We start from the raw sequence: 21237 nt of genomic DNA on the forward strand, positions 1-21237 counted from the left end.
CTACAGACCCAGCATGCCACATACAAAGTAAGCACAAATATTCGTTCCAAGCTTCCCCGTCCTCCTCTCTTTCAGAGGACGAGTTGGAATCTTGGGTTTGTAAGATCTACAGACCCTTGTCCAGGGCACCTAGCAGGCATTTTTGAGTGTCTGCTGTGTATGTGGGGCTAGAGACATGGAGGAAGATCATGGATTACCTCTGTTCTATTCTATATTCTGTTCTCTGTTTCTGGAGAATAAGTATGGCCCCAAGGCCAGTCCACTAGTAGAGCAGGGATTCAATTTAAGGCTGACTCTGAAAGAGTCTTTCAGTCTGGACCCTGCTAACTCGAGCAGCCAGAGAGGGAGACAAAGCTGAATACTCTTGAGATTGAGGGGGCAGGGAGCGGTTTGGATGGTACAGGTTGCCCGAAGTTTAATATCGTACTACCTGAATTTCAGGCAGCTTTTGAATCTGACAAAAAGTGTTTCACTTATTTGTGACACAAAGTGGCTACTGCAAAAGGGGACTCTGATACTCATGTAATTGATAATATTTAGTCCTGAGATATGTGTCCTTTGTGGGTAACCAAATATGGGAACATAAAAGCATAAGCGGGTACATCTTTCAAAAAGTCAGTGTCCTAATACCTGCCACCAAAGGGAGGAGATTCTGTGCAAAGATCTTATTTCAGCAACATGTTCAGAAAGATATTTGGCAGAGATCAAATGACCTTCACAATTGTCCCCATGCTACAGAATTTGGAGGGGGAGGTGCTCTTTCTGGAGCATCCTTCATGCCCATGCTCCCTTCACCTCTCTCGTGTAAGCTGAGCCTTAGCAAGCCCTTTTGTATTTATTATCTGTCTCCTCAGGGCCTCTTCAGGTTTAACATCCCTCTTGGTATCAGTCTTAATAAAACATCGACACCGTTCCTGTTTAAAGAAAAGTCCTCCAATTCTTCTGTCCACAGATATGGATATTAAAATAGTCAGTTTGGCAGCCATAGTATTCTTTGGAAGAGAAGGTGGGAAGGAAGCTGTAGGAAGGCCACCCATTGAATCAGGACTGACAGGATGCAGATGGGACCTAGAGTATCATTATTCTGCCCGGCCCCTTATCTGACATCTGGAGATACAGAAAGCCTTACTCTTTTAACTCAAAATAATTTAGCCATTCATACTCAAAGTTCCCACAACAATCTGCATATCTCTGCCGATTTTTCTGAGCCCAGAAAAGATAGAAGCATTTCGGAGTCCCATTAGAGAAGAGTGTTCCATAGAAGGCAGGGCTCCCGTGAGAAGCGCTGGGAGCCGTGAGTCTGATCCGGACGGCTGGTGTGTGAACACAGGCACATAGCTGTGTGCACCTGCAGGTGTGCTGCTCCACTAAGGAGCAAGATAAATTATAGGGGCTTGTTTTTGTTTTTTTCTGAGTGTGTAGAGCATTCTCCTGTCACCTCTGTTGCATGCGGTTCGCCATCACTACAGAAACTGTGGAGCGTGTGTGTTTTGCACGTGTGCATCCTCTTCTTGAATCGGTCAAGTGGATGTAATGGTACGGAAGTGATTTTGGGAGAGCTACGAGGGATTATAAAGTAGAAGTTACACCACCCCACATGACACAGTTAACAAAACCTCCTTTGTGTCTTGGGTATTTTTATATGCGCAGGTGGATTTGCAGCTGTGGTCACCACACCTCTGGATGTGGCAAAAACAAGAATCATGTTGGCAAAGGTAAGTGCAAGATAACGTAACGTAGACACCGCAGGTGCTGTGTGTTCACACCAGGGCTCTAGTGCATGCAGTGCTGCAGGCAGCGTGCGCCTCTGTCACGGCAGCCTAGGCTGCCCTGCTGAGGCCCGAGAGACTGGCATTGACAGGACGGTATCCACAGTCACCACTGTGACTGGGGTCAGTGCAGCATTTTACCTCCAGGGAAACACTCTCACTGAAATTCTGTTAAGGATCGGGGCTGGGCCTCTGCCTGGTAATAGCGCTTTCCAGTGATCTCAGTTTTTATGAGGGACAGACGTGGGCTCCCGGAGTGGACTGGCTTCATGCCAGGGCAGCAGGTGAGCTAGAGGCTCTGAACTCAGACAATGCTTGGCCTTAACTGGATGAATCAGGACAGTCGTCAGAATTGTTAAAAAGGTTTTTATTAAAAAGAAAAATTGTTTAAAAAAATCTGGATCAAGGTTTCATGGAATGCCTTGCACATAACTTATCTGGGGCCAAACAATAGAAAAGAAAGGCATAAATGCCCTATGGAAAAGGGCAGCCGTACGGGCGGAAATCTAGTATGTAGGCTGATAAGGCCAAACCTGAGTATCCATCCTGTTTTACAGTGAACATAGTACTCTTCATTAAATGTGGTGAGAAGCTGCTTCGCTAAGTTGATCATTGGGGCACTTATACAGATGATGCCCCAATTCTTCTCAGATCAGTTACTGTTGTTTTCTTTTTCCTGTCGAACACTGGTGGGTGAATTATCTAGCCGAGCCCTGCCGCCAGGGTGATGATGTGAGCGCCTGCCAAAGCACTTCCCGTCAGTCGGTGCTCACCTGTGGGCCTGCACGGAGGCGCTCCTGGCCTGCTGAGCTCCCGGGGTCCTGGAGAAGCGCCCCGGTCTGTTGCAGACTGTCCCAGGACACAGCGGTCGGGGGCCAGGCACCTGAGGACATCAGTTGGGGAATTTCATACGATAACGGCTCTGTCTGTGTCCTGTCGTGCAGGCCGGTTCCAGCACCGCTAGCGGGAATGTGCTCTCCGCGCTGCACGGGGTCTGGCGGACACACGGGCTGCCAGGGTAAGGACGAGAAGGAACGTTCGACTGCCTCTCTGCCTCTCTTCCCAGCTCTTCCTCCTATAGCCAGAGCAGGAACCGCTTTGATTCCTTCTGCTCGTCCTGGTTTGGGTCTCTTTATTTATAGTGCACAAAACGCATTTGATGGTGCCTGTGTGAGATGACAGTGCATCTTCGAGTTGATGTGGTATCTAGCCGGTGGCCGCCAGCCTTGTCCATCTTGATATTGGAGGACATCCACGGGCACGGCCCCCTCTCACTTCTGGGCTGTAGCTCCGAGCAGACAGACTTCCAGTTACGTGATGTGGGAAAGCAAGTGAGTGAGCGTTACCATTGAGAAGGAGCAGTTGTGGTTGGGCTACTTTAAGACTTGTCAGTCACAAGTTACTTTCAGCATACCCGTGTGTGAGCCCTTGCTTGAACCCCTCTCTCTCTATTTTCCCAGCCCGTCACCCTTCTAACATCACGTCCAAAAACGCTTCCTTTGCAAGGTGTGCTTTCACCTTGCTTTTGCAATCTGTAAACACGTCTAACTCTTGAGATCGGTACACATCTGTGAAGTGGCCATTTTCTCTTTGGAACGCTCTCCCAGGGATTTTCCTGAGAGCAGAGCTTGCAGCCTCCCCTCACGAGGTCGGGAGTGAGCCTATGCACAGGGTCTGGCTAGCAGGGACGGTGGCTGGGTGGCAGCACCACCTCCTTGTCGTCGTGCTGTGTGGATGATTGTCTTGTGTGCATTTGCCAGGTGGTTCTTTCGGTTAGTTGACAGTTGGGTAACAGGAGGCACGCAGGTCAGGCCCCCAGTAAGGTTTTGGTAGAACAGCCCCACTCTCTTCCACATTCGCAACTGTTAGTTTCAAAAGCAGGCCGTGGCTGGTGTAGTTTTGCATGCGGCAGCCCTGATGGACTGGTGCTGGGTGCCCGAGGGACTCGGGGGTTCTGAGAGGAGAACCGGGCGGACCAGAAACGAACACTTGAGCATGAGCAAGGGCGCAGCAGAGTGGGGGCGCCACGGGCCAGCCATTTACAGCTCAGGTAGTGCGAGGAAGTGAGAATCTGCTCGTGGCGCAGACACGTGGCTTTGACACACATTCCACGTGGAACGGTGAAGTGGTGTGAGAAGAGAGCTCTGGACGAGCTCTGCGAACGATTCACGTGTGGCTCCTGCTAGATTTGATGGCACCTGCTGGTCACCCCTCTACTCTCTGGAGTTGGTTTCCGGCTGTGGTGCCTCTTTCTTGAGAGTGGTGATAAGTGGGTGCGGTATGGTCGGCAAAACCCTGGCCACTGAGAGCCCGTAAGGAAGGAACTCCCTCGAGTACATGATTGAAGCGACACCCTCCGTGTCCCAGCGGTGCTGTCTACTTGATGTCATGTACCTCAGCAGCGCCAGAATTCACCAGCACGCCCAGGGCCCCGCTCTCTGCCCTGGAAAGGGAATCTGCAAGTTTGCTTACTTCTTAAGCCTTGGGCTCTCATTAGTAAACACGGTGTGGTGTTTGGTGGAGTATTTCAGGCAGCTGTGCTTGTCATTTAAGAATTGATAGTTTTACTGGCTTCCTAGTGATATGATAAAAGGCCACAAATACTTCGACAAACTAACTGAAAGCAAATAAAAACCACCCCTGCCAGTGACCTGGGCGTCCTCAGCTCTGATGGAGGCTTACCGGGCCATCTCTGTCCAGCTCCCACCCCGCCCTGCTGGCCCTTGCTGCCGCCTCCGAACGCACCTGCTGTGCTGAGTGCCCCGGACGCCCGCAGGGAGCCTCCCCGGCGGCACTGAAGCCGGCTGGGCCTCTCGGGGAACAGTGGGAATGCTTTTTGATCTGTGTTGGTTCACCCGGGGGAAGGCTGTGTCTTGGCACAGACTTGGAATAGGCTCTAGGGCAAACTGGTGTCTCCAAAATGAAAATAACCACGCGCACACACGCATGGGAAGCCTGTTTGCCCTGCATTGCTCCTGCCTCCTTGTCCTGTTAATCAGCTGGCTTTTTGTGCTTCCTGACCGTGCCCTTTATGTCTTCACTGCTGCTGCCCCGGGCATACCCCTCTGGACCCCGTGTGCTGCACACCACGTTTGTTACCTCGTGTGATCTGTGGTCCCCAGAACACAGCTGCTCCACGCCTCCTCCTGTGGTTGGGGGGCTCACTGTACAAATTACTCTGCTTTAAGGCTATAATTATGTTAATAGATTCAGTTGTCATCTGGTGAAACCATAAACTGCTTCCATCTGCCTCTAGCCAGGAGCAGCTGAGTGCATTAGCAGCAGAAGCTGAACCCAGACATGGGTTCCGAAGTCAGATCGTGAGGGAGGACTTCGTGGCAGAAGCGGTCTCCTACCTTGGCTTCTGCTGACTCCCTCCCGGCACCCTTCTCTTTGTAGGCAGGGGCGGGAGGAGTGATCCCTGTTTGGGGCCACAAGGCCCCAGAGGCCTCAGTGTGGTAACTGAGGAGTTTTGTCCTCACCTCCCACCTCCTGCAAGAAGGATTTGCAGGATGCTGAGCCGAACAACTTTTTCCCGTGTATGGTTTTCAAGGTTACTTACATGAGAAGTGCTCATCTGCAGCATCTTACCTCGTGATTCAGATCCTTACTCAGCTAACCAAAGGAAGGGCCCCTAAGGCTCAGTCCCGCTTTCCTCAGAAGTGCTAAGCACAGCGTCCAGAGGGGAGCGAGCTGACCTCCCCCCGCAGGTGAGCAGAACCCAGGTGGTGGGATTGCTCACCTGCTCACGGTCTTGGCCAGTCACCTTTTAGCTTATTGTGGACATTTTTAAGGTTATGTCCTTGTCACATAACCTGACCATGTTCAGTTTCCTTCCCTGGACCAGAGCCAAAGTCTTCTCACTAGTAAGTCCACTAGTTCTGATTTTTTTCCGTTTACAAAAGTAAATGCTTTTGGTAAGAAGATCCCATCATTAGAGAAAGATAGGGGGTGATTTCTCCTCTCTGCCCTCCAGAGAGAGTTTGGAGCCTGTCCCTGCTGCAGAATCAGATGACACACACAGCTTTGGGACTTTGGTCACATCCTGCTGTGTGTATTTTCTGTCGTGGGTCCCGTGGGCTACCTCATTTTTACAGGCTGTGTAGTGCACCCCTCCCCCATGAGGACATTGCAGCAGGATTTACATAATCAGAGGGGGGTCTGTAGTTTCTCCGGTACCGGCAGTGCCAGGATGAACACCTCTGAACTAATACCTGTGCACAGCGACAGCATGGCTTTTAAAGAGTGGACCTCCAGTTTACACCCCCAGTGATGTTCTTTTACTTTGCTTTTCTTTGTTCCAAAGTCGCGCCGCTGACTGGCCTGGTGTGGTGTGTGGGGACAGAACCTGTGAGGAAGGGTCCTCTGCCCAGCCCGTTCGCCTTTCTTGTCCTTCCTCAGAGGAGAAAACTAATAGGGAATCTGTGGAGATCTGCCTCCCTGTGCCCGTGTCACATCTGCGGGCCTCTGAGGAACAAATGGGGCCAAGCCATTGTGAGGAGCAGCAGGGCTGTGGGGGAATCTCCGGCACCCGCCGCCCACTTCTGTCCCCGCGGCTGGCCTTCCGCTCCTTTACAAAAGTCGGTTTCTTCATCTCTCAAAGAGCCGGTCTGGACGTTTTCCGCGGGACAGTTGTGAGGACAGTTTGTATTTCTTGACTAATTACTGGACTTAATTGTGAGGCTCCCAAGTAAGCTGTTTGGTATTCAGCCCTGTTAGCCAACAAACAGCTGGGCCCAGACTTCAACAAGTCTGCTTGGAATGTAATTTAGTGCCATTCTGAAAGGGAAAAGCACACATTTTAAGTGCTGTGTGGGGTTTAATGAGCATGGTGTGTTGAGTTGAGCAAGCTGTGGGTGTTGGAATTTAACCTTTTTTAAGCAGAGCAATTTAAAAAAAATCTTTCCTCCTGCTTTTTTCTTTCCCTAGATTATTTGCAGGTGTCTTCCCTAGAACAGCAGCCATCAGTCTGGGAGGCTTCATCTTTCTTGGTGCTTACGACCAAACCCGCAGTTTGCTGGTGGGACTTGGCAGAGGGGGCCCCTGAATCAGGGATGGCCCCAAATGCGCTCCTCTCTGGAAAAGGGGCTGCTGTGCCCATGGGCTCCCTTCCAGCGAGCAGCTGCCCAGTCGTCCGAAACCACCCGCACTGTGCCCTTGTGAAGAGGAGGACCGCGAGGACGTCTTGCCCGCTCCCGGCCGCCTGGCTGCCAGATCGTGGGGAGAGGACCCTGTCCACAGCGGTACTTTGAACCCTTTTCTCAGAACCCCTTAATAAAAAAGTTTGGTAGGGCCGAGCCCAGGCTGCTCAGAGCCGTCATTTGATCTGTATCTGATCTTGCATTTCCTGCCACCTGCTAGTGCACGAAGCGGAAGGCAGAGAAGGTTCTCATGCTGAAAGGATAGCTCGAGCGGGAACAGGAAGGAGACTCTGGCAAAGTGCACGTGGGTGGGTTTCTCCCTGTTGTGTGAGTTTAGGGCTTTGTTTAAAAAGAATGAACTGCAGGTGCATAGCCAGCATTCCGTTGGGCACCCAGGCTGCTGCTAATTACTGTCAGATTTCCCCCGAAAACAGTTGTATTATTTTACAGAGAAGGATCCATCGGCCCGAGTGGCGTGTGTGAAAGCACGTGGGCAGTGGCAGCTCCAGGGACGAGGTGGGCCCAGCTGGCCTCGGGGTGGGAGGGCACAGCGGGTCCACGGAGGGGGCCGAGCCCCAGCCCATGCGCCCCATGGGACCCGGGGGGGGGGGGGTTTCTTCGTTCCTAAGCGTGAAGGTTTATTGTCTGCAGTTAGAAGGGGAGGTCACCATTTCAGAGCTTGACTAATAAGCTCCAGGTGTTAGAAAAATTCAGAGAGAAATCTCAGGAATCTAGTGGTGGTGTATCATCCCTGGGGCTAAAGTATAGGATTCTGCTTTGCACAAAAAAAATTTCTCCCTTTCTGGGAAAAAAGATAATTAAAGGCAGAGTAGATGTGTTTGGTTTGTAAGGGAGTTTCTGGAAGGGAACATACTGGTCACAATGGCGGTAGACGAATGCCCCCAGCCACACAAGGAACGTTTATAAATGAACCTTTATTAAAGACACTTCAACACCGTTAGTTAGACACTTCAATATTTTACATGTTTTTTTCAATGTACACTGTACCAAAATTTCTATAAATAAATAACTTTGTACATAAAAGTAATACTTCCTCTTTCACATTGCCTCTCAGAAGCAGCAAATTCACATATTTTGTGGAAGTAACATTAATCAGTTGAGAACAATTCTAAATGTGCTTACCTTTTGGAACAGTGATGACCTCAGACAGTGAAATTTAACCACCCTTTTGTCAATCTCTCCCTTCAGCTTTTTGGCTAAAGGAACTTGCTCTCCGAGATCTTAAGGACCTTGTTTCGAGGTCCGTTTTCCTGAACTGCCCCTTGGCACTCACAAGACGGGCCGTGAGAGGAGAGGGGGTGCGCACACAGGCTCCGGATCCACAGGAGAAAGGCTAGCCCTGGGCAGCAAGGACTTGACCCTTTGCCTCCCCCGCGGTCAGCGTGGTAGTAAGGATACTGGCAGAACTAAAACATCACTATTGAAAAAATCCACAGGTACCACCACCAGCAGCCTCTATCTTATTAAAAAGCCTCCAATGACAATCGAGTGAGACTGACCAGAACCACATGTGCTTTTCTCAGGGAAGGAAGAAAGGCAGTGCTGAGCTGTGCGGAACCAATGCTTGTGGTGGGCTCACCCCGCACTCTGCTTGGCAAGGAGCTTAAAAGAGAAAGTCCCAAACGTCACAGGCACCTGACACGGGTGTCTCTGGACTCTGCAGGCAGGTGAGCTTCGAGAGCCTCTGCCCAGGGGCAATGCTGACAGGAAGGGAGGGCCGATGGTGGCTCCGGCTGGAAAGCAGGCCAGGGGCCTGTCCTGTGAAGTGTAAGATGAATCCAAAGACTTCCCATCCTTCCCACCCCCAACTCCAGGGAGCAAATGTGGTTTTTAGCCTCTAGGAATTGCATCCATGCATTAAGGCACCAGAACGATCCCCCCTCCCACAATGAAATAGCAACCTGATATGAAAAATAATATTGTCAGAAGTGTACAATCTCTTTGTTAACCATGCACTAAAGATTAAAGTAGCCTCTGCAAAAGATATATAATATATATGAAATCTCTGAAAACTCTTATGTACAATGGTATCAAATACTTTTCTGCTTTTGTACACAATAGCCTCAGGCAGGTCTGTGCTTCGGCCGCAAGTCCGTTAAACTACGGCTACTCCACATGGAGGTGTAACACCTGTGTGCACCCCAGTGACGCTCGACCCCAAGCTTCCTCACAGCCTCCCCTACCTCCTTCCTGTAGAGACGGACACAAGAGCTGAGGTAGACCAAGCCTAGATTTTCGGTGCAAAGAGCAGGGGCACGGCCCGTTTCCCGGGGTGCTGTCCTGTCAGGGGCGGGGACTTGGGACTGGAGTCACAGGCTTTGGGGAGTTGTCCGTTGGAAAGAAGCAAGTGCTGGCCTTCACTGGGGACGCTGGGAAAGCCCGAGGCGGCTTCAGGGAGCTCAGGACTGCCTGGAGTTAATGTGGAGGGAGGCTGGAGGTCTACGGAGTCTGGCTCACACAACCGTGCTAAAGTCCAAGAGGAGGGCCCTGGGAGAAAGGAGACGGTGCGTCAGAGCCTCCCGTCTGGCTGCTTACCTCCCCACCCACCTGCTGCGGGGGCCCTGGGAGACCCTGAATGTCTACCTTTTCCAGCTAGAGGTGCCGCTGGCGTTGTCTTTAAGGAGGGGGGCATTCTGTCATGGTTGCTGGGGTAGAGGGACCTGTCCACAGTCCCACCAGTCAGATGACGTGGAGAAGGTTCTCGGTCCCTCTGACTGGGCTCCGGGCTGCTTCGTGTACCTGGCTGCGTATGGTCTCTGGGCACAGGCTGAGGAGAGGATGCCTGTTCCTTGTGATTCCTGTCCAGGTCAGTGCTGCCGTCCCCGCACACACCAGGGCCACTGTGTTCTGCAGACCAAGCCAGAGTCAGGTTAGAACCATCGTCACCCGTGAGGTCTGCGTCCCCACACGAGGAGGGAGTTCCAGTCCCCTGGCATTGAGGCTGGAGCCCTGATTAGACCAACTCTATCGACCTCCCTGCTCTACCAGTTACAGTCACAGAAAAAGGACTGGGCGAACACAAAGCCATTCACGAAGAATGGGTCCTCCACGTTTCAGATTAATTTCTTGCGGGGAGAGTGTTCTGCTCACATGGAATGACGTACCATGTAGTAGCAGGCATCTCCTTGAATCATGAGAAATCCAACCTCAAAACAGCCCTGGAGAAAAGGTTCTTCAGTTTGGGCCATGCCCTTTCTTTAAATTGCTTATAAATCTGGAAACTTCAAGCCCAGGATCACCATACCACAGATTTATGTAAGACACCTCCTGCTCCAGAATTACGAGCGCCAGACCACAGCTTCCTGTTTATGTACCAAATACCAAATGCTGAGGTAGTCTTAGACCAGTAATTCCTCTCTCCCTTTCGTTTAGTGGACAAGTCAACTCGCATTCTGATTTCAAGAACCAAAGACTTTTCCCAATGAAAACATCTCTTACCCATCTTCTGTGGACCAGGTCTCCGCTGGGCTTTCTCCATCACTGCCCAGGCCTCCTTATTACAACCAGCACAGGGCTTGGGCTGCCTGCACGTGATGCCATGAGCATCTGCCTCTGAAAAGAGGCTCATGTCTCTTGGACAGACACCTGCAGCAGATTCCCGCAGTTAGAAATGACAGGTTTGGCTTTTCAGAGTAAGCTTTAGGAGAACAATGGGCAAGGCTACCAGAACGGTCCTGCATACAATACTCCTGACATTGTAGGTGCCTGGGCTGACCAGCCAGAAACATTTTGTAACCCAGGCTGCCCAGCAGGCAGGCCTTCCGGTGTTCAGAGCCATGGCAGTGAGCAGTTCTTTTAAGGATAAACTTGTCCCCAACAAACATGGTCTCCCCTGTAGAGGAGGCTCACCCTGACAGAGCTTTCTAGTAGCAGGGACTGGACTACAGAGCAGGCCCAGCAAGCCTGCACCCCTCCCCTATTCAAGAAATGGGTTGCTTTCAGGACCTGTAATGTCCTGTAGGGCTGCTGCTTTCAATCCTACCCTATCGTGACTAGGAGACCCCAAGCCCCATATCTAGCAACTTCCTGCGGGCTGGAGTTTAAAAACCCTGCAAAACTGCACAGGGAAGAGCTGACAAGACCTAACAGAGAAGCCTGGAGTCTGCCAGCCGTCTAGTCGGTCAGATCTGCTCACTGCCCTGGGAACGGGCAGGAGGCCTCCTCCAGCTCATGAGGACAAGGTAACATCAGGCTTAGAGCGAGCCCTTACCGTTGCTCTCAATGTGCCCATTGGCCTGATGGCCACCCTCTGTCCTGATCACAGTTTCCTGTCGGTCAGAAAGAGTCCCCTGAGAAGACAGGTAGCTTGGAACATCTGGTGGTACAATGGTTTCATCTGCAAGGAGACAGGACAAATACCAGGTGTCCCAACCTTCACGGTGACAAGTGTGAAAACCCTCGTTTGCTATCAAGCCCAGACTCCGCATGCCCAACAGCAGTCACCCAGGCTGTGCAGAGACCTTGTCTGGAGGACCCAGCCTAGCCTTCTTTTCCACCTGGCTGTAAGAAAATGTGGCAGATGGAGGGCTGAGGCCACCAGAGAGCAAGCCATGGTGCTGAGGAAACCACAACTACCTGGACGCCACCATCAGGTCCCTGCAGCAGCAAGCCACCAGTGGCCACCGTGCCTGGGGCACCTCCAGACCTGGCCTCCTCCACTGAGATCCCTGCGTTTCTCCTGCCCTGAAAGTCAAGTCTAGCAGCAGCCGCTAACCTGTGTTGGTGACGCTGTATTCCTCACTCTTCTTCCTGGTCTGGTAGATGATGCACACCCACACCAAGGACGTCAGGACAATACTGCACACCACGGCAATGGTGAAGATGCCCACGGTGGTCCCATCCTTCCTGCAGCCAGGGCTGGGCACGATGCTCAGCTGGCTGTGGGCGCGCTCTGTGCCCAGGGCGTTGGACATCTCGCAGGTGTACTGGCCCGCGTCCTCCACCACCACATTCTGGACCACGAGCAGCTGGTTGCCGGGGGTGAAGTGGTGGCGCTCAGTGAGGCTCAGTGGGCGGTTCCCCTTGAACCAGGTGATGCGGGGCGTGGGGCTCCCGGTCGCCTTGCACTGGAGAGCCACCGTTTCTCCCGTGGACACCACCCGGTCTTCCAGAGGCACAACCAAGGACGGGGTTTCTGCAGGAAGTCAGAGGAAACCTGACAGTTACTCTTCTGGGCAAAGAATAGTCCAACACATCAATGAAATGCCCTGGAGATCATCAGACTAGCAAGCTTTCAGAAGACCTAACACGGTGACTAAATTTTTACCCTTCTGGGAGGAGGAACTAGCCTTGAGCCTCAGGGACAGTACGGGCTCCTGGGCTCTTACCGTCCCCGACCTGTCCTGTGCCAGGCTTGTGTCTCTATTCTTAAGCAAGCCATACCCATCCAGTGTAAGTCAGAGGGCTTAGAATATCCCATACCAAACCCTATAGGCTCTTAAATCACTATCTAAACAAAGCAAAAAAAAAAAAAAAACACTTCAAGAAAATGTTAGAAAGCAGCTCAAAATCTGAAACCAACAGAAGCAGCACACCCTCCTCGGCTCCACGCCAGAACCTGGCCCCGAGGCACCTGGTGCTTGAGGACCCTCTTCCCCACCCGTGTCCCCAAGTCCTCCGAGTACAAGCGCGCAGACCTAAGACTGTCAGGGTGGCGTTGGCTGACACGGTGCCGGCCGAGTTCTGGGCGGTGCAGCTGTAAACCCCCATGTCCTCTATCTTCACGTCCGTGATGAAAAACACGTCATCATCCGGCATGACGTGCATGCGTCGCTCACGAGCAGCTGGAAAATCCGTGCCTCCGTCCTTCTGCCAAGCGATCTGGGGGTTGGGGTGCCCGGTGGCAGCACACTCGAGGCGGGCCATCGTGCCCGTCCTGATGGCAATGTCATGGGGGGTTTTGGTGAATGACGGCAACACTGCAAAACACACATGATGTATGATCGGGCCTGTGTCACGGGAAAGCCAGATGCACAGGCCAGGACCACCCTCTGCCAAAAAGACTCCCTGTTCTGCGTCCACATGTCCCTTCAGCACCCTTCATGCCAGCGTCTGCCTAGAGCCACTCCCACCGCCTTTGAGGGAGGAGCGGTCAGCTTCCTACAATTGCCTGCCGCTCCCTTCCATGGGCGTCCTTATTGACCTGAGGCTGGCCATCAACCCCTCCAGTGAAGACTTTTCATGAAACATTTTCCCTTTTGTCCCTCACGTGGCACTCCATTCAGGGACACCCAGTAGATACTAGGGTCTGACACACGCCTGCCTTAAGCACCAGAACAGAGCCTGGGCGACACAAATGATCTGCTCCGGCGAGACACAATCACAGCAGGGAGGCTGGCGTGCCCTCTCCCCGGGCACAGCAACACGCGGCGCTTCCCTCCTGAAGAGACCCCGCTGGAGACTGGGTGTTCGGACCACGGTCTGCACCCACGCGAGCCGGCAGCCTGCCTCAGCTTAGTTCTTCCAAGTCTTCCCTGAGGCGGGGGCGGGGAGAGAGCCTCCGGCCACACGCCAGGCCCCAGTGCCGTTCCCATCAGGCTTACTTTGGTGGAAAGTCTAACAGGTCACCGTTTTTTTATAAACAAAGAAGACCCCTTCAGAATAAGCCGAGCCAGCAGGCCCAAGTGGGGTTTGTGTTTTGCTGTGGTTCGTGAGGGCTTAAAGACGGTGGTTCCAGCACTTCTTAACTGGGGGCTTAGCAATCAGGAAAATCTTATTAGGTGATTTGGGGGGCAGGGTGCCTAACGACTCCAGCTGTTTACTTCTCTCTTCTTCTCCCCTAACTCAGTGCAACAAACAGCCAGCTTGATGGACTCTCAGGCTGGTTAGAGAGTAAAAACTTGTCAAATAACGCCAGAACCATCCTATCAGGCCGGCCCTCCACAGGCTCCATGGCCCTGTACTCGGGGCACAAGCTTCCCCATGATACGGTCATATGCTTGGAACGTGGACACTAACATCATGGTCTGTGGAGAGAATAAAAAATGTATAAAAATACAAAGCTTGTATTTCACTTTCATTTCACTTCGCAACTGCATAAAACAGTCAACAAAAACAAGACAGACAAGTCACTGAGAGTAACTTCAATCTGTATAAAACCTGCACGAGGGCCAGCTGGGCAGTAATGTCTCGGTGACGCGTGCGTGTCTCCCATCTGCGCCGCTCCAAGGGGAGCTCAGAACCACGTGTGGGTGTGGAGGAATCTCACACCAGAGTAAACAGCACCTCCTTACCATTCACGACGAGCCTGGCCTTGTGTGAGTACGTGGAGCCGAAGTGGTTGGTGATGACACACTGGTAGCGGCCCTCGTGCCCGAAGGTGACGTGGCGCAGGTGCAGGATGGTGGTGTACTCCATCACCACCCCGTCCTGCGCGCGGACGTGGGCGAAGTTCTCCATGTCGGCGTTGGCCAGGACCTCGTTGTCCTTCTTCCAGGCAAAGGTCATGGGGGAGCTGCTGCTGCTGGCTGCCGAGCACGTGAACCGGATGTCCTTGCCCACCACGGCCATGGTGGGCTCTGGCTGGGTGATGATCTGGGGCTTGGGCAAGTCATCTGGGGAGAGGAGAGCCAATTTTAAGGCTCTCGGGACACACAGGGACCTCGTCTTTCACCGTCCCTCCACACCCTCCAACACCACAGAGGCCAGGACAACCCATGGACATCTGGCCTGATCCAGTTATACACCCAGGAGCATGATCCCCTCCATGGCCACACTCCCTGATTGCAAACGTATCCACAACGTGGGTACCCGATGCATAGATTTCAGGAGTCTCCCTGAGAATATTACAGTTGGCTTTACTTCAATTACCTTAACACAAAACACTCTAACAGAGTCAGGAACCACCTGCCATGACTGCAGAGACCTTACCACAAACTTTACTCCAAAATGAATAGGGTAAAAGGCACTTCTAAAATGTCACAAGAGCTGTTCCAAATGTGCACTTCTATTAAAGCAGGGAGAACACTAGCAAAAATGCTTGTAATCGACTGTTACAGAATCTGGAAAATAGCCAAAGGCTGTAACAGCCCATGGAGGACTGACTCAAGAACACCTGAATCTCACAAGAAAAGTGAGCTTCGTGGCATTCTAACTTAAATCCCATCCCTCTCTCCCCAGCTCTGTGGTAGCCTTAAAACCCAGTAGCCTAGCAACCACTGGAGAGGGGCAGAATGGGTTTGGAGCCTCCTTCACCCCAGTGCCCCATCCTCTGGGCTGGCATGATTTGATCTGATGCCATTTGCTGAGCAGGGAAGCCCTCTACCTAAGAGATTGGATGAAAACAGGCAGCGGGCACCACTGAGCCACTATCAGTTCGCGCCAACAAGATGCTGGCCAAAAACTGAAAAAGTGCATGGAAGGCTGACAGTAGGCTTTGAAAAGGTCCGCCAAGCTCCTGAGGCTCTGGAAGGCCGCAAGCATGTGCGGCCCTGTGCGCTGGCCCAAGAAAGGCCTGAGGGGATCCTAAGTTCCACCCGTGATGAGGGACTGGTGCAAACAGGAAGTGGCAGCACACCTTCAACACGCGACACAGATGCCAGGCAAAGGCTGGGAGACTTTCTGAAGTGATCTAAGGACTCTGTCCAGGTAGTAGCTAACCAGGGAGGGCCTTCAGTGGCTGCATCCAACACACTTTAACCTATTTGTCCAGAAATTGTCATAACAAACAGAACAACAAACCAGGAGGAAGACAGATAATCTGATGCCCAGAGTTGCTACATTATTTTAAAGGCTCAGGTTCCAACAACAAACTATAAAACTACATAACAGGGAATAAAGCAATCAATGGAAACTGAAAGAAGCCCAGATTTTGGACTTTTAAAGACCAATATAAGTATGTTCAAAGAATGAAAGGAAATCATGTCTAAAAAAATTAAAGTATGTGAATACCTTCCCACTAAAGAACACTAATAAAGAACTAGAAATTATAAAAGTAAACCAAATATAAATTTTGGAGGTTAAAAGTACAATAACTGAAATGGAAAATTCACTCGAGGAGCTCAGTAGCCCCAACTTAGCAGGCAGAAGAACTGGTGAAATTGAGGCTATCCAATCTAAGAAACAAAAAAGAATGAAGGACAATGAACATTCACTGACACCAGGGGCACAGCATCAAGTGTAACAACATACAAATAATGGGAGTCTAAGAAAAGTAAGAAACAGAAACCCAGGTATTTCTGGAAATAATAGCCCCAAACCTCCCATGTTTGATACATAGACATCTGCACATCTAAGAAGCTCAAAGAACCCAAAAAGGATAAGCTCAAAGATCTTCACCTGGAAGCTGTGTAGACTGCATAAACTGTTAAAAGACTTCAAAGCCAAAATGAATCTTGAAAGCAACACAAGAGCTGCAACCCATCACACAGAGGGAATCCTCAATGATATGACAGCTGAGGTCTCATCAGAAACCATGGACGTCTGTAGGAAGAAATACTCAAAGTCCCAAAACAGACTGTCAGCTCAGAATTAAGTATCCAGCAAAAGTAACCTTCCCAAGTGAGGGAGAAATTAAATCACTCTCAGATGTAAAGACAGATCACCTGATGGAACTCCCTGCTACCACTCCTGCCCTATAGGAAATACTAAAGAGAATCCTTCAGGCTGAAATGACAAGACACAACAGTAACTCAAATCCACACAAAGAAGTAAAACCATTAAAAGTAACCACAAAGGTCAGTATGCAAGCACAGAGTAAGTGTATTTTTGTTTGTTACATTCTCCTCCTCCTGATTTAAAAGGCAACTACAATAGAGCACATAAATCAAAAAAATGTGTTGATCAGGGTTATGATGCAGAAAGATGTAATTTATAGGACAGTAGTAACACAAAGGAGGAGCTCCACAAATGGAGCTTAGTAGGAGCCAAATTTTGCATACTGTTGACTTATTAATCTGAACTAGATTGTTTTAAGATGTTAATTATAACCCCCACAGCCATGATTAATAACTCAAAAAAGTAGAAGGGAATTAAAATGATACAGCAGAATCTAATACAAAACTAATCTGTAATGAACAAATACAAGAAATAAAAAGAACATATAGGAAACAAATAGCAAGCAGCAAATTCTATCTTATCAGTAATTACATTAAACATAAATTAAACACTGCAATCAAAGACAGAGATTACCAAAATGGATAAAACCCCAGCTAAACACTATCTACAAGAGATACACTTTAGATTCAGTCACAAATATGAAAAGAGTTGCCAAAAGAGAGCTACAGTGTCTATACTAATGCCAGATAAAACAGATTTTAAGAAAGAAATTGTTACTGGAGAAAAAGTTATTTTTTATAATGTAAAACAATCCATCAGGAAGACATAAACATCATAAACATACAAGTACCTAATGGAGCTCCACAAAACATGAAACAAAAAGTGACAAAACTGAAGAAACTGACAGTGCAACAATAATAGTTTGTAGAATTCACTACTCCATGTTCAATGATGGTTAGAACCAGTAGGCAGAAGATCAACAAAAAAATACAAGACTTGATTTGACAGTATAAGCCAAATAGACCTCGCAGATATATATAGAACTTTCTGCCCCACAACAGCAGAATAAACATTAATTTCAAAACACACATGGAATGTTCTCCAGAGACCATATGTTAGGCTGAAAAACAAATCTCAGTAAATGAAAAAAAGAGAAGTCCTACCAAGTGTCTTCAATGACAACGGAATGAAGCCAGAAATAGGTGTCAAAAGGAATACTGGGAATCTAATTTGTGGAAATTAAACTTCACTTCTTTAAGTCAAAGAACTCATAAGGGAAATTAGAAAATACTTTGAGATGAATGAAAATGAAAACAAATACAAAACCTTAAATGTTGCAGCTAAAACAGTGCTTATAGAGAGATTGAGAGCTGCTTACATTAAGGAAGATCTCAAATTAATAACCTTGCCTTCCTCATTAAAAAATCAGAAAAACAAGCTATCTCCAAACCAAGCAGAAGGAAATAGTTATTAGAGCAGAAATGAAAGAAGAGAAACATAGAGGGGGGAAACAACCAATGAAAGGAAAAGTTAGTTGTTTGAAAATATTAATGAAACTGAAACATCTGTAGACGCGCAGAATGGGGAGGTGGGGAGAAGTCTCTGAATACTAAAATTAGGGGCAAAAGTTACTACTAACCTCACAGCAACAAACAGGAATACTATGAATAATTTGTATTTCAACAAATAAGCTGACAGATACACAAATTCTAAAGAAAAACTACCAACCCTGACTCAAGAAGAAACAAATCTGAATGGATGTTAACAAGTCAAGAAATAGAATAATTTAAAACGTTCCCAGACTTGGATGGCTACACAGTAAAATTTACCCCAGATTTAAAGAATAATTATCAATAATCCTTCACAAATTCTTGCAGAAAATAGATGAGTGAACATCTGACTCCACTGTATGAGGCAAGTATTCCCAGATGATAAAATTAGAAACCCAACTATACACTTGAGTACAGATGCAAAAAATCTTCTACAGATATACTGGCAAACCAAATCCCAGAACATATAAAAAGGATTATACATCACAACCAAGTTGGATTTATCCCAGGAATGCAAGGCTGGTTTAACACCCACAAATCAGTATACTACACCCTATCAATAAGGGGGGGAAAAAACTCATGTTATCCCTCAACAGATGCAGAAAAAAAGCATCTGAAAAAATCCAACACCCTATCTTGATAAAAAATACTCAACAAATTAGAAATAGAAGGGGAATTCCTCAACCAGGTGAAGTTCCTCTATGAAAAATCTACAACTAACATCATATCCAATGGTGAAGGACTGACTGCTTCTGCCCAAATCAGGAAAGACAAGGAAGTCTGCCCTCACCACTTCTACCCAACCCTGGAGGCTCTACCTAGGGCAGTGAGGCAAGGAAAAAAATACAAAACAAAACACTATTGAGATTGGAAAGGAAGAAATTAAACTTTTTGCAAATGACATAATGATTGGATATATAGAAAATCCTAAGCAGTTCAGAATTAATGATTTCAATACAGTCACAAGATGTGTTCATTCATTGTTAGTGGGAATGTGAAGTGCAGCTACTGTTGAAGACAGTCCGGCAGTTGCTCAAAAAGTTACTGTATGACCCACATTTCCCTTCCTAAGTACGTATGTAAGAGAATGCACAAAATGTATACATGAATGTTCACACAAGAAATCCAAACAACCTAAATGTCCATTGGCTGATAACAGCTAAATAAGTGTATATCCATACAATGTAATATTCCACCATTAAAAGTAATGAAGTACTGATACATACTAAAAAATTATGCTAAGTTAAAAAAATCTAGTCACAAAAGACCATATATTATAGGATTCCATTTATATGAAACATCCAGAACAGATAAATTCTAGAGCCATAATGAAGAGTAGTTGCTGCCAGGGACAGGGGACAGTGCAATGTGACAGCTGTGAACACGTAGTTTCTTTTAACAGGTGATGAAAATGTTCTAAAATTAGATGGTAGTGAAGGTCACACAACTTTCCAATATTCTAAACACTACTGATCGGTACCCCTAAAACAGGTGTTACAATAAGCAAATGATACAACCATCCTCACAGTCCATTTATAAATCAGTTAATCCCCCTAAAAACACCCCCCTACCATTTAGCTATCATCCCTTCTCCCTCCAGTCTAAGCCACCAGTAATCACTAGCCTTCCTACCACCCCTGTAGTGGCCCCGAGATGGGGTCCTATTTTAGACATGACATTCATTCATTCCGGACAGGCCATGTGGATGGAATCATACAGTGGATGGTCCTTTGTGACCGGCTGCTTTCACTTCAAGTATTTCAAGGTTCATCTGAGGTATGATTGCTTTTTACAGCCTGATGATATTCCAACGCCTGCCTCTACCACACTGTACTTATCCACTCATCGAGTAGTGCGCACTTGGGTTTTTTCCACTCTTTGGTGATTATGAGTAATGCTGCGTGAGCATTTGTGGCCAGGTTTTATGGAGATATATTTGTTTCTCCCCAGCATATAGCCAGGAGCGGGTCACCGCTTAACTCTGCTTAATTATCTGAGAAACTTCCAAAGTTTCCCAAAGGGGCTGCACCACTGTGCATTCCCACCAGCCCTTTAGGAGGGCTCAGAAGTTCCTCCCTCCTCACCCACACCTGTTATCTGACTTTCGGATTCTAGCAATACTGGTGGGTGCAAGGTGGTTATATTTTCATTTTATAAAAACAGAGGCGGAGAGTCCCACACAGCTTAAAACTTTGATGATCTGCCAAGTGTTTTCCTGATTCCCATTCATACGTGATGACTGGTTTGGTGGTGAGCCTGTGCTACCATGGGGAGGTGGGGCTAATGAGTGTAAACTGCTGTCCAGCGAGGGACACAGGCTGGGCACAGCAGGTCACAAGTCCTACCTCGGCTCATCCAAAGGGCAAGATTAGGCCCCTTGACAGGACAAGGGAGGAAGGTACAGGAAGCCCCACGTCATGGACGTTAATGAACAAATTAGTGGTCAAGGCCCAGCTACCTGATGAACAATGGACGGCACAGTCATTGCGTCCTCCTTAGAACAGGAGGTATGTGCAGCCTCACATTGCGCACAGAAGTTCCCCGAAGACTTATCAGCAAGAAAACACTGGGTTTTCTAAGGCTTCTTGCTGGGCTGGATCAGCACAAAGAGGGGCGAGCCTGCTTGCAGAAGTGGTGGTGGGTGGACCACGGAAGGGGGCATTTGTATCCTGACGTCAGCAGGCATGCCGGCTCTTGCCATGCCTGAGGAGGAGGATGGACAGGCGGACCACAGGGCTGCCCACGGTGCTCGGGGAGCCCCTGGGTAGGACAGAAGGCAGCAGGCACTCACGCCTGGCAAGCCCACCCTTGCTCCTGCTCGGAGCGGACACCGGAAACCACTCAAATCTCCTCATTCTCTGACCACGAGGCTGCGAATTTCTACATGAGTGTGGGGTGTTGCATGCACGCGTGTGCGCACCGTCTCTAGCCGTTCAGCATTTTCTGTGCTCTTTACAACCAAACTTGGATTCCGACCACCCCCGGTCAGAAAGATGGCAAGACCCACACTGCAACAGTCAGGAGGAGAAAAGAGTTTACAGCTACAAGTGCAGATTTCAGTGGTTTGGAGAAACAGCCAGAGTGCAAGTCAACAACAAGGAATTATTTTTACTACACTAACTGTTCTCCTGAGACTCGTTCTTCCTGTATTTAACCTTCCATTCCTGGGGCTGGAAAGACACACACATCAAAACCCCAGCCTCCTACACGGAGTAAATTCACAGCTAAGCCCGGGCACCAGAGCCGTCTCGAGAGGACACG

The 21237-nt window shown here is 49.0% G+C and overlaps 2 protein-coding genes across 5 annotated transcripts in view; one reads left to right on the forward strand and one right to left on the reverse strand.

Annotated features, from left to right (window-relative positions):
• The window catches only part of SLC25A26 (solute carrier family 25 member 26), a 124437-nt gene extending 117337 nt beyond the window's left edge, over nt 1-7100 (forward strand). For both annotated transcript variants that reach the window (XM_029918872.1, XM_029918871.1), the window contains 3 exons: nt 1651-1715; nt 2714-2787; nt 6699-7100. In XM_029918872.1, coding sequence (XP_029774732.1) covers nt 1651-1715; nt 2714-2787; nt 6699-6816 — 257 coding nt within the window. In that variant the 3' untranslated portion in view covers nt 6817-7100. The remainder of the gene's footprint in view (nt 1-1650; nt 1716-2713; nt 2788-6698) is intronic.
• Nucleotides 7101-7826: 726 nt separating this feature from the next.
• The window catches only part of LRIG1 (leucine rich repeats and immunoglobulin like domains 1), a 106908-nt gene continuing 93497 nt past the window's right edge, over nt 7827-21237 (reverse strand). For 2 of the 3 annotated variants that reach the window (XM_029918868.1, XM_029918870.1), the window contains exons 13-19: nt 14164-14484; nt 12568-12849; nt 11646-12065; nt 11142-11267; nt 10370-10516; nt 9515-9778; nt 7827-9418 (exon numbers count right to left, since the gene is read on the reverse strand). In XM_029918868.1, the coding sequence (XP_029774728.1) occupies nt 9159-9418; nt 9515-9778; nt 10370-10516; nt 11142-11267; nt 11646-12065; nt 12568-12849; nt 14164-14484 (1820 nt within the window). In that variant the 3' untranslated portion in view covers nt 7827-9158. The remainder of the gene's footprint in view (nt 9419-9514; nt 9779-10369; nt 10517-11141; nt 11268-11645; nt 12066-12567; nt 12850-14163; nt 14485-21237) is intronic. The other variant, XM_029918869.1, reaches the window with a different exon arrangement.

The sequence above is a fragment of the Suricata suricatta genome, chromosome 12 (genome assembly GCF_006229205.1).
Source record: "Suricata suricatta isolate VVHF042 chromosome 12, meerkat_22Aug2017_6uvM2_HiC, whole genome shotgun sequence".
Lineage (NCBI taxonomy): Eukaryota > Metazoa > Chordata > Mammalia > Carnivora > Herpestidae > Suricata > Suricata suricatta.